Genomic DNA, 13,517 nt, shown 5'->3' with positions numbered 1-13,517 from the left:
TTTAAACATGGTTTGATATCCAAACGCAAAAAAAAAAACAACTAGACTAATTTTGCGGAGTTTAGGGTGGAGCGCAAACTACAAGATGCGCTTGCAGATCTTGCGGGGTCTCTCACGCATGCGCACTCACCCGCTCCGCCAGCAAACGCAAGACTGAAGGTGAGCAGACCGCTGAACGTTAAAAGTTTGTTAATAAGTTTGTGTCATTTTACTCTATTTTACATGAAAAACAAATCATACCTTAGTTTTCGATGCTTCAGAAACTGAAATTTTCTTTCTTGTCTCTAAACAAGCGGTAACAATGTTTATTTTTATCAGTCAAAGAGTAGTACTGGTTTAGCTAGCTTTAGCCTCGGCTAGTAGTCGATGCGATGTGTTTGCTAACTGAGATCGCGTGGCAGTGTTTGGGGTGGGAACGTGAAGCTACTTCACTTGTGTAAGCTGACGTGTTGGATGCTGATCTGCTCCGACTCAGTGACCTCGTAAGGCTCGCAAGGCAGATATCTTTCCTGCTTCCTAGCTTAAGTTACCTAGCTGCTGTTAGCTAACTTAAGCATTCAAACTGTTTCGAAAGTAGTTTTAAATAAAGGCATGCTAGTATCTAAAGTTTTGTTTTTGATGGCTACAACCAGCATTACATACATGGCAAAAATCCATCCTGATTTTCATTTTTCCCATTACCAGGTTACTTTACTTACTACTTTACTGGATACCGGTAACTTAAAACAGTGAGTGTACAGAAAATAAGTCGCTCGCAGTCGCACCGATTCATTAAGAGTTGATCCTCACTTTTGAAAGTTTCCTTAGAAATGTGTTTCGGGTGTTGCTACATTACCATTACAAGTGAGCTTTATAAAACGTTTAGACTACAGTGCCTTTGATTGTAGTTTTGCATGTTTAAATAGAGTTGGAACAAAAACTTTCGGCAAACTTACTATAATCCGGGGTTGTCAGGTTAGTTGTACCATTCAACAACGCCTTACCTTTTAAATCTCTTTATTAGTTTTATTTTAATGTTTTTCTAATGTAAAAGTTTAAATTATTCATGTTAAAATGTCGTATCCTTAATGGACCATTCGCATTTATCATAAGGAAATGCATCTTGAGTTTATCCATCATGATAAATGGTTTCTTTTTTGGCTCTTGCTTCATTATATTGAGCAGCCCGTGGCACATCATGGCAGATGACGACTTCTCCACTGCAGATGCTGGGGCATCAACAACGTTCCCCATGCAGTGTTCTGCACTGAGAAAGAATGGCTTTGTCATGTTAAAAGGACGTCCCTGTAAAATAGTCGAAATGACTACCTCAAAGACGGGCAAGCATGGCCATGCTAAGGTAAGCGTTAAGTCCTCTAATTGGGACTTTAGGATCTTAAATGTTGTGTTTTCAGTGGTTTTTAAGTAAAAACTTATCAGCTTTTGCTCTCAGGTGCACCTTACTGGACTCGACATCTTTACTCAGAAGAAGTATGAAGATATCTGCCCATCTACTCACAACATGGATGTTCCAAATGTGATAAGGAAAGATTACCAGGTCAGATTTTACTCTCTAAAAATGGTGTATAGTTCCGATTACCGGTAAATCTTATAAATGATTTTATGCTTTGATTATTAGTTATTTATGTTTCAAATATAAATAAAACATTCTGTCTTTTTGTGCCATGGATGAGCTGTTCTTGGAAAAATAGTGCAGCTATAAATCGTTTCGCCTGGTTTTGGCCATTTTTCTGATTTGTTACACAAAATCTGTAGAAACGGCAAAACAGAAAGTGGCTAAGATAGAAGTTCTAATTTATCTTTGAAGATCCACTTAACTTCTGTCCCAGTGTGCCTTGATTTTTTTACGTGTTCCCTAATACATGAATCATTTGAATATTTGAATTAATGTCATTTACATTGTTTCTTTCTGAAGCCATCATTTAAAAGAGGGGTCCAGCCCCCAGGGCCTTGTCTTTAAGGGCAGGGAGCCATGAGTCCAGCTGAATTATATTACTGTTACTGCCGTCTGCATCCTACGCATGCTGGAGATGTGTTGGAGCAGCACCTACACTCTGTTAGCGTTATGGAAACCACCTAAAGTTCCTCAGTATGTGAGATTAAGCCTTTGCTGATGTGCGACTCTGTATCTGATGGAGATTTATCAGAGTTGTAAGTTATTTTTATAGGCTGACTTAAATTCAGGATTGTTCGTCAAAGGGGCGGAATAAAAGTTGCATTTGAATTCTTATTCATTTTATTTGTTGTTTGGTTTTTTTTCGGTGACAGACCCATCGTACATCAACACACTCTTCGGTAAATGCTAAAATGTTACCCGAAACAGGATAAAAATAGCTACACCACCTAAAAGCACACTTTATACAAATTCATAATACTGTGCTTAGATTATGTGCCTGTTTTTGTTTTATAATTTATAGATTTATTTCTCAGCAGAAGTTTTGTTTTAAATCAGTCGTAACATTTATCTATTTATTTTTTGTAGCAGTTCTTAAAGAGTAATAACACTTGTAAAAATGTCTTTCTTCTCTTTATGGTTGCTTGGAAACAAAAGTTGTCCATCTTTGAAGCACAAATGTTTAAAGTTTTGATGGGTTTCCTTTCCTAAACTTGATGAGAGAGAAGCGGCTCATCCAGGAAACCCACATAAGACATTCACTCTCACGTTCAGCAACAAACCGAGCTGCTTGATTTGTTTCAGTCTTGTCTGAGATTTTGTTCCACTTCTGTTTTTCTTTTGAACCCATTGCAAATGCAGGCGATCGATGTCTCAGATGGTTTCTTGTCGCTCATGGATGACAACGGAGAAACCAGGGAGGATCTCAAAGTGCCTGAAGGGGATTTGGGCAAAGAAATCATCAAGAAGATCAGCAATGGAGAGCTGTTCATGGTAAGAGTTGATGTGAAGAACGCTCAAACATCACCCTCAGATTTAGAAATCCACTGCTGTAGACTGAGATTAACTGTAATCTTGTTCATCACTTTAAGATCTCCAGAAGTTGTTTTTTTTCTTTAACTTTCATGAACAAGATTCATATAACAAGTTTATTAAAACATTTTAGCTCTATTTTTTTCCATTTTCCAGGTCTCTGTGTTGAAAGCCGTGGATGAAGAGCAGATAGTCGGCACAAAGAACATGACCTCTTAATTAATCTCGGACCACGAAGGAGACCTCCCCCTCCCAGTCACCTTTCTGGTTTTGAAGCCTCACCAAAGCAACTGCCCCCCCCCCCCCCCCCCCCCACACACACACACATCTGCACATGTGAGAACCACATCTGGTCAGGTCCAGTTTCACCTCAGATTTGAGCCACAGTGGCGTTTCTCTCAGTCATTACAGTCAGTCATTCCATGCTGCTGTTGCTCCAGGCATTCATGACCACATTCCAGCATCTCCTAGCATTCCTACCCGCCTTCAACCATTAGCTTTTTAGGGTGCATTGCTTTCAAAATCTCTGTTAATCCTTTTAGAAGGTAATGTCTTGTTATCTAGTTAATTAGGTTCTCTAAAATGTGCCTCTAGTTGATTTTATCTGTAGCATGGCTCCACACCCCGAGCACATAACGGCTTAATCTGGCTCCCAGTTCAGACAGCCCGCAAACACGCCTTCATTATTCGCCGAATTATCCCTTTCTGCTTCTGATAACGTCCACACGCACACCAACCAGTCTTTAGAAATGCCTTAGCCACTTTGTTTTAACGTGGAGAGTAGTCAGCACTGAGGCTGCAGGCGTGCAGGAGAGCCTGGGCTGCAGGTCGGGCTATCCTCGCTGACATCTGCGTTGGGACCCATGTGATTGGGCGGGGCCATTTTCTTCTCTATGCTGTTCAACTTTCTTTCCACTTGAGGCCTTTTTGAGCAGGTAAATGTTAACAAGTTTGAAGGAAAAAAAACATTTAAATCCAAAACTTTTGCATTTTAATCACTTTTCATAGATACACCAGAGGGCTGCAAATATAAACACTATAATAGTATATCTGCCAAACTGCATTAAAGCAAAGGAAGCAGCCAGTCAGTCTAAAGGCATCACAATGCTGCTCTGTGATTGGCTAAGCAATGTGCAGGCAAGGATGTGTAACTAATATGGTGGCTTATAAGTGTTAACAAACAGTAAAATTGGTCACTTTTCTTCAGAGAAATGAAGCTGTCAAAAGTTAGAATTTCTTTTGAGACCTTTAAGCTTCCTAAAGTTTTCATGTCGTATTTTGTTAATGCAAACATGTTCTTGTCTATAAAATCTGGTTTCAGGAATATTTGTTTGGAAAAAAAGAATTGCAGGCAAATGGAGTTATGAGCAGGCGGGTCCTCTCAACCTGAGACAACAAACAAATAGAAACTTCTGAAAAGTTTGTAATAAGCTGCTAAAACAGTTAGTTTGGTTTGATCAGTTCATATAAATGAGCATGTTTGCATTAACTTGGGGTTAGAGCTGCTGTTAAGTGTTTTACTTTGACAGTGAGGCTGTTTTTGACAGCGGATAAGCTCCGCCCCCTTACAGCAGGTATGCAAATGTTTACATAATGTTAATGACCTCAAATTACTGCAAAAGTTGACCTTCATGTTGTTTTTGTGTGTGTTACCACAGACTGCAGGGTTTGAGATCATGTGTCATGTTTGGTCGAGGGTCGCTCTTGTTTGTATTTTTATTTTATTTTTCCCCTCATCTATAGGGTCAAATCAGAATCCGCTTAAAGAAAGAAAAAATAAAAATACTAAGTTAGAAAAAAAGATCCTTTTAATTTGACAAGTTTAAAAATTTAAAAGCAGCTTTCAAATTGAAAGTAAATATTGTAAACTAAAGATATTGCTAATAAAAAACCCGCAAAAGAAATATTTGTTTGAAAAAAACAATTGTAGATTTAAGACTTGAATAAAAAAAAAAACTATAAACTTATAACTGTTGCCAAATAAAACAAAATGAGGGAAAAAACGCACACATAAAAACACGTTGAAAATACTAAACAGCAGCTTTTACAAACAAACACTTTTTGGGGCAACACTCTTAGTTTTTTTCAATTTTAAGTTTCAAAATTTCATTTTTTTTTTCATTTCATTTAAGTTTGAAATAATTGTTTTTGAATTTCCAATTTTTCCATCAAGTTTGTAATGCGTCCTTTTAACTTTTCACAATCTGGTTTTTCATTCACTAAGCTGATCCTGATTTGACCCCAAACTCACTGATTCAGTGTTATCTAAAGTTTGAGAAGCGCATCTGCTGTCATAAGTTTAAAGCCTAACAAAACAGCACCATGGATTGCAATAGAACAATAAAAGCCATACGATTCAGTTTTCATATTCCATCGTCATGCAGTAAAGAAGTTCTAAACGCTCAAACCTCAGTGTGGTCAGAAAATGTGTATAATCATATGACCAACATTTCCATAATAGGTGCTGATTAGGGACAAGTACATTGTCCTCATTTCTGCCTTTTTTGACACATCTGATCGTAAAAGCTGGACTTGCTCCGCATTAATCTGCACGTCAAACATAACTGTGTTTAGGTCTGGATGTTTCATGGCGTCTCCATCGTTCTTAGAAAGCGTCTGCACACCTCCATTACCCCTGTCAGTGTTGGCTTCCTTCATCCTTTCTAACATCACAGCTCCAGTTTGAGAAAAAGTTGACATTGGAAGGAAGGTTTCCCTGCTCTAAGCTGGAACCAGCGCTTTAAACAGTGTTTTACTCTCAGCAGCAGCGATGGGGAACTCGTTCATTTGAACGTCTTTCTTTTTGTGTTTCATCTTCTGCAGGTTTGAAACTGTTATTTTTTTCTCCTTCATTGTTTGCTTCACTCTTTCTGCTTCAACTTTTTATTACTGGAAATGTTAAACGGCTTGTATTATCTGTAAAGTTCTTGAAAACTATACAAAATATGCAGAGGAGTAACTCATGAGAATTTTCAGAACTCGCCGCACATCTTTACCCTTTTTATTTGAATTTCTTGAAGTGTAAGGATGTGAGGTCACCCGTTTTATCTGTTCTGACTAACTGTCTTGTTGTAGTTTTACTGCAGTTTGCATAATAAAGTTATTTCTGATGTGACGGGCCAAACAAACACTTGCCATTTGTGATTTTGTTCAAGCTAACTGGTGGTTTTCAGAGAACTTCTTCAGGAGAAGTTTCCCAATGATCCTAAAGCTTAGCAGAGATACTGTGCATAACGGTTAGGCAGGTTAGGAAAAATTCTTCCTCAGATGACTTAAGGATAAATACTTTAAGAAAACGCTTCATTTGAAATCAGGTTTTTATGACAGAGCCCATAAGACCAAAGTTTCTTTGCAGGAAGAGAATGTCCAATCTAAGGTTCAGATTTCTAATGTATTTGTCATTTCAGAATAAAATTGTCTTATTGATGTAGAAAATCCTTTTTTTTTTTCAAGAAGCAGAGCAGATCTAAGCTTGTAACAACTTAAAAACGTTATTGCGCTAACATATTTTAATTATTTTCCCCAAAAGATTTAAAGCCTATTTAAATAAATGTTCATTTTTGTTATTCTTCAGCTGCTCACGTTTCTTCTGGACTATAACTCAGGCAGGTACACACAGGTGTTTATTTCTGAAGTAACCTTCTCCTGTGCCATTTACATGTCAATCCTCTAAGTGTCCAGTAGGTGGCAGTGAGACATCAGCTTAGAAGTTATCTTTGCACTGTCCTGATTGTTGGAGACTTGTGTTTTTCGTGTAGACGTGCTAAACGGTCGTCCCATACCTGCATGCCGTATTTACATTAGGTGTTGATGAAGCTTTCCAGAGAAGCTGTTGGTTTCCTGGCTGGTTTACTGGGAGGATGAACTGGTTTCAAATGCTTTTAAAGTTCGATTCAAGACTCAGCAGAAAAAGTCGGGTCATAACGCACAGAATGTCAACACTAAGGTGGGGTCAAACATGGACGTGTTTTTCACACCATTGAACATCTATGGAAACTTTTTTGAAGTTTCATTTACTTTCTTTGTTCAATGTTTGGTGTCAATAAAGGTATCAGGTAAAAAAAAAGTGGTTAATTGCTTGAGTTAAGACAAATGAACTTGTGTTTGAGTAATGATTGCTTCATTCAATCTTTAATACGTTTATTACTGTCATCCTTTCTGTGATCGTAGCATAAAGTTTGAGCTAAACGTAAAAATATATTTACAGTTGAATATTTTTGCATTGATGTTTGACCCCTGAGGTGTGGTTGGTGATGAGCTGCTAAAAGGAGCCACACGTGTTTTCTTGTTTGCATTAAGCTTTGTTATGGAATCTAGATTTTCAGCGAAGAGGATGAAGGAGCTCTCTGTCTGAGGTCTGTGCAGGGAGCACGTGGAAGTGTGACGACTGAAGCCGGGTTGCGTGGTGGAAGTTGAGAAATAAGTGACCAATTATCTGTGATATGATGGATCTTCCTCCTCCTCCTCCTCAGTGATGTCACCGGTCCCTCAGAGCACTGAAATTGTGAAATCAGGAGGATTGGGAGAATACAGACATGTCGGCTTTCAGTTTCAGGTCAGGATTAATTCATCGTGCGAATGTTCAGGAAACTGAGCGCGTCAGGCCCTGCCGACTCTGTGCGCGCTTACAGGAAGCTGCGATTTGGACCAGAAGCGGACAGGAGGGATCCGACTTCAGCTACAATAACAGACATGCTCAGTGGAGGCGGGGCTCACAGCATGACTGTTCTATTTTAGCTATGCTGTCATACGGCTGCAGAGTATTTGAAGACATTATGGTTTAAATCTGGAATTGGTTTATTTCAAACAAAACAAAAGTAGATCAAAAGAGAAATATTCATAGACATATCAAATTTAGAAGAATTAATTGTGAATTGATTGGAAAAGAAAAGTAAAGGAACATAAAGACAAACATGTATGTGTATATACACACACACACACACCACTTTATTAGGCATATCTGTCCAACTGCTCATTAATACAAATTTTATCAGCCAATCACATGGCAGAAACAATAGAAGAATCCCCCATCAAGCACCTGGTGGAATGAGATGTGGTGGAACGGGAAATTGGCATCATGGATGTGCAGCCGTTAAATCTGCAGCAACTGCGTGATGCTGTCATGTCAGCATGGACCAAACTCTCTGAGGAATTTTTCCAGTATCTTGTTGAATCAATGCCACCACGATAAAGGCCGTTCTGAAGGCAAAAGGGGGTCCAACCCAATGCTAGCAAGGTGTACCTATTAAGTGATCAAAAAAAAACAACCTGTTTGATTTGGTTTGCAATCTAAGCAAGCTGCAACTAAATACAGATGGTTAACTCTAAGGGGAAAAAATCATTTTGGTCTGTTTAAACACATTTTTGGATGAATAAAGTTCAAAGAGAAGTCCCCCTCCCTCCTTACACACCTCACCACACGTTTTGAGCCACACTTTCCCCTCTGGGACACCTTTTAACTTCCCTTTTGGTGCATTTGTGTGTGAATGCATGTGTGTAGTTTTTTCAGGAATGTTGGTGGACGAGAAATTGGAATGTCCAGCATCTGGAGGTGGACTCCAGGAGGATCAAGCTTGGGGGTGGGGGGGCATTATTAAAACCAGATGAGGGGCTTCATGCCAAAGCACGGAAATGCTTCTGTTTGAGATTCTTTTTGTTTTCAAGACTTTTATCCACCATGACATGAGGTCTGTGTTTCAGTGATGAATTAACCAACTGACAAAACTTTACAGCCGCATTTAGAGCTGTGAGTGTTTTGACGCAGAACCCAAAAACTGTTTTTCCCAAACAGATTCTGGTGTTTTAAAAAAAAGAAAGTGGTGTTGGAAAGTCATTTATTAACTGGTCCTGGGCATATATACATAGAAGGTGTCATTTTGCCCATTTTCATGAACAAAAATATGTCCTGACGGTTTTTGAATACACCTTATGCTGAGGAAGTAGCTAGAAATCTACCAAACCAAAGTTCCCTTTGTCTTTGAAGAAGTTTGAAGAAGCTGTGTTGTGTTGGCTGATGCACCCCCTGACCAGCAGAAAACAGCAAAAAGGTGGAGTTGGGTTCACTTCCTGGTGATCTCCATAAGCTTCTTCTTAAAGTCTGTCCAAGTTGAGCCGCTCATTTTGGAGCGGTATAAGCTGAGAACATGACAACTTATTCTAATTTCAAATTTATTTGATAGATTATCAATTTTGTAAAGGAAATGTTAAAAACAGCAAAACTTAAATGTCAAATCAAACGTTTAAATAGGAACACATTTTAAAAATCGTATAGATTTCAATGTAGAACATACCGGTACTTACTTTTGGTTATTAAAGGAGTTTTTCCTCAGTCACATGACCAGAGGTGCCACGAGTTGTGTGTGTTACACTATACAACAACACAGCATGGCCTGAATAAGTGATTTTAGAAAGAACAGTTGTTATATTTTTAACCTTGCACAATAAAGTTGTTACCTGGCCAGTTTTTGATATTTGTTTTTAAGATTAAATATATGCTTCAGAAAAAATTCACCAATAAGAAATTACCAGCAATTGGTATCAGTGAAGATTGGTAAATTTTATTGAAAAGGTTGTCGGTATTGAATATTAGTATTGCTCATCATTACTCCAAAACCATGAAGTGGAAATTCGACAACATTTTTAACCAAATTGTGTTGAACTGAAAAACAAATTGATTTACTAGTTTCTATGGTAACCGGCCCTGTCCTGCCCTCACTGGTCCTGAAAAGCTCTGTGTTAGTGGGAAATGAGTGTGCTAACATTCATGAGCAGCTTTGGACGGTCAACAGTGAGAGATGGAGCCAATAAAGCCTGATTTGAACTAGAGAGTGAGAGTGATCAGTCTAACTTGACAGCTGACAAGCAGCCACAGAATTTAAAACTTCTCGTTTTAAATGAAAATTGTCGTTTTTCGTGCTCCTCAGACCTTTGAGTGTTTGTCAAAATGAATGCCTGCTTCAGAGAACGACATATGGACAGAAATCTGCTGCTCTTTGGAGACTCAGCAGGGCACTGTCACCGACTTCCGGGATGGTGATGTCTACATCCTGGATAGGTCAAGTTCTCTTCCTAGAAAACTCATTGGATGGCCAAATCTTGGCCAAATCTTCTTTTTCCAAAGGAATCTTTGAGTCTTATGATATCAAATCAGACATGACAGGTTGACAGGTTGAAGCCAGCATGCTTATGCTCCGCGATCAGCATGGATCAGTGGAAGCTAATTGTCCAAATGGATTTCCATCCTATAAAAGAATCAGAACCATTCAGCATTCAATCTGTCTGATCCTCCGCGAGCAGGGGCACCACTTTACCCTCAGCCTTTTAAATTAGATTGTAAACCCAACATTTTATTCTTCTTCTTGCAGCTCTGACCTCTGAGCGACACAACTTCTAACCTGTGCAATGGTTAGCAGCCATCTCAAGGAGGCTTTCGTCTGACCCTAATGGTTGTAAGTCCACTGGACATTTTTATGCGGGATTATCATGCAAATAGGATCCAGAAGGTCAGCTAGTCATCAGCAAAAAAATGCCACACTGTTAATCTTTTCTACTTCATCCGACCGGAAGAAGTAACAAAATGTTCTCTTAATCAGCAGCCAATGTCCCAAATATCTTCACATTTGCAATATTACTCATGATGAATAACCACAGCAGCTTAAAATAGAGAGGTCTGTCGGATTTTACTCCCATTCCTGAAACATTTTAGTGAAGAAAGCTGTTCAGGGAAGTGGTTACCTAAGAAAAGGTGTGGTATTGTTCATCAGGATGTTGGGGGGGTTTTAGTCACAGTTAAGTCACATAATAGCCATTTTGATTGGAAAATAATTCTTCTATTCTTTTGCAAAAACTAGAATTCTGAGTGCTTTGAAAACAATCTCAAGGACATCCACACACTGTTTGTGGTGCTCTTCGCTCATGTTTTGTCTAAATTTCCTGAGAAAATTTGCACTGAGGTCTTTATCTGGAAGAGCCTGACTTAAATGAACAAACCGGCTGCTGTTTTTTAAAGGGATGAAATGCATTTGGAAAAATTGGGAACGTTTTGGTGCTAAATAGAAATGAGTTTTACAGTATTTTAGGCATCCCTTCAGATCTGTTAGCCTTAACCAAAATGCAGTGTGAGCTCTTGTTTGTTAAAAACTCATCTTTACCTTTTGAAGATACTTTTTTTTTGGCATGTTCTTTGGGTGAGTGAGGGAGGGTGTAATGTGGTACATGTGTTTTGTGGTTCCGTATGTTTGTGGACAAAGGACTGGGAGTGGTTAGCAAAACAGTGTTATCCAGAGTACAGTTCCCCCGGACCACGGGTTACAGCCCCAGGGAGTTGTGGGATAGGCCAGCCCTCGGTGGGGAGCGGATAACCCAAACGGTGGCTCACTTGTATGTGTGGGCGAGTGTTTCTTGCTGACCTCAGAGGAGCAGGACGATGAGTAAGAAGCATTACGTAAAAAACAAAAAACGGAACAAGATGTTTGCAGCAGAAGTAGAAGCATCTTCAACCAAGATATGAAAGTCCTCCACCAGCTTCTTCTGCTTGGCCTTGAATAGATCCACAGCTTATTGGCGACTGTCTAACAGAAGATAAATGTAACAGGAAATGCACCTTGCAGTCTGGATAAGCTTGTTAAAAAGATTTATTAGTATAAAAATAATAAAAACCCAAGCGAAAGGACAATTTGGCATCCTGCTCTTATTCGTTAGTGGTTATGGACACCTCCGTGGTCTTTATTTATTTCCAGGTTTCCACAGAGGTACTAACCCTGCATTGAAAGTGTAATCTCAGTACACTACAGCACCCACTGAAACTGATGTAGGGTTATTGCAAAAAGAAAGTGCTGGCTTTAATACATACTGGATATTCTAGAAGTCTAGAAATATCAATCTCTGCTTTTTGCGTAGATTTATATTCTAAAGCTGCTAAAAATGCTGAACCAAGCAAAGGTTTGAGCACAAAACTGCCCTTTGCTGTAATGATGACTGAACAAATTCCAACAAATACATTTAGAATGTTTTATTCTTAAATCTTAACCTTAATTTGAGGAATTTTTCTAGTTTATTTGTGAGCACTGCTTGATGTGGATATGGTCATTGGAGTCGACCAGAGCAGCTGGAAGTTTAGTCTTTTGGCTAAAGGGAGCTGGACAAAACCCATGTTGTATTCTGTAAATGTCTTTGTATTTTTGTTGCTTCATAAAAGGAAATAAATAAAGAACTTCTTTTCCCTCATTAAAATGACCTGCTACCAACTAGAATGTGAATATAATGTTTAAGGAAGGATTTTAGGATTCTTTCTTGTCATATTTTAGTCAAAATTCATGCGGTTTCTGCTTTCATGATGAAAAATGGAAAATAAAGGAAACCAAAAGATAATCAAGATGTTTTACACTTAATTTAAAAATATGGCCTTTAAAAATAGCTGTTTAACAATAACTGGTTATTCACTTTTCAAACAGCAGGTGGTCCCACAATCTCTGAAATGTGCATCATAAACCCACCGTCTGCTATTTCAAAGGTAAATTTAGTCAGAGAAAAGATAGAAAAAGCTCCAGCAGGTTGACATGGATAAAGTTTTGCTGGTTTCCTAATTTAATGCATGCATAGCTTCACAGTTCAGTCGTGTTTCTTTTGTGAGTCTTCATGGAATAATAATAAAAAAGATTCAGTGCCAAAACAACAGAATTTAGTTTCTTTTAATGCTCTGTCTTTCTTCCCCCCTCAAGTTTTCTTCAAGCATTATGGCTCTTCACATCTGGAAAGCACCTGTTACAGTGGTGAGGGCTCTTTTCCCACGAGATCACAGCCCTTATGAAGCCAACAGCCCTCTTCCCCTACCATAGGACTGAATGATAACCTGCATTATTTCAAGCACAAAGACTGCAATCCTTCATGTCAGTTTAAAATGCTGCCCACGTCTGAAAATATAAGCTTGCTGCCTCCACTTAAAAACTGTTTTTTTTAAGACTTTAAAACTGAAATGAAGCACTAAGAAGATAAAACCTCTGTTAACCCAGTTATAATCACATAGAAACTGCCTCCTACGTCTCCACTACGTCTCGAAAATGACTTTTTCCTAGTTTTACACTTATGAAAGTTTTTTTTAACACTTCGGGACCTACTTTTGGATAAGATTTCACACTTTGCAATATAAGATAGCATCACTTTCTTACATTTACTTTATTTTGAAATTTTGACTTAATGTCTAAAATAGATTGATATATCTGTATATTTTTATAGTCTTTTTTGACTTTTTTTGTTGTTGCTGAAATTGCTTAAAATCAATCAAGCAATCAAACAAAGTGGATTGTCAAGGGAAGAAAACTGGCAAATTAACCATTATGAATGCTCCTTAATGCCATACTTCAACTGGATAAGCATTACATACATTTAATATCCCAACTGCCTGCCTGTCAGCTTCAACCAGCCTTGTAAGTGCGACAAAAAAAAGGTGGGAGAAAGAACCACCCTGAATTATCAACCTGAGTCACCGAATGGCAACGCCCCGAAGTTACCAATAATTTCCTCAAAAGACAGACACTTTTCATTTTTAAGTCATTTGGATCAAACTTCCAACTTTCCACTCAACTCTCCTATG

At 38.5% G+C, this 13,517-nt stretch overlaps 1 protein-coding gene across 1 annotated transcript; it reads left to right on the top strand.

Annotated features, from left to right (window-relative positions):
• The first annotated feature begins 37 nt into the window (after positions 1 to 37).
• On the top strand, positions 38 to 4,826 carry LOC101166426 (eukaryotic translation initiation factor 5A-1). Its single transcript, XM_004082162.4, has 5 exons — positions 38 to 159; positions 1,165 to 1,339; positions 1,433 to 1,537; positions 2,756 to 2,887; positions 3,083 to 4,826. Exons 2-5 carry the CDS (start codon positions 1,178 to 1,180, stop codon positions 3,143 to 3,145), a joined length of 462 nt encoding a protein of 153 aa, XP_004082210.1. The 5' UTR covers positions 38 to 159; positions 1,165 to 1,177; the 3' UTR covers positions 3,146 to 4,826.
• Positions 4,827 to 13,517: the final 8,691 nt, after the last annotated feature.

The sequence above is a fragment of the Oryzias latipes genome, chromosome 22 (genome assembly GCF_002234675.1).
Source record: "Oryzias latipes chromosome 22, ASM223467v1".
NCBI lineage: Eukaryota > Metazoa > Chordata > Actinopteri > Beloniformes > Adrianichthyidae > Oryzias > Oryzias latipes.
The sequence above is the reverse complement of the archived record's forward strand: the minus strand, read 5'-3'. Positions and strand labels throughout refer to the sequence as shown.

Excerpts from the sequence above, each read along its gene's own strand:
- LOC101166426 (XM_004082162.4), top strand. The coding sequence starts at position 1,178 with ATGGCAGATGACGACTTCTCCACTGCAGATGCTGGGGCATCAACAACG. Across the intron at positions 1,340-1,432 it reads GCAAGCATGGCCATGCTAAG|GTGCACCTTACTGGACTCGA; the intron begins GTAAGCGTTAAG and ends TTTTGCTCTCAG. Across the intron at positions 1,538-2,755 it reads TGATAAGGAAAGATTACCAG|GCGATCGATGTCTCAGATGG; the intron begins GTCAGATTTTAC and ends TTGCAAATGCAG.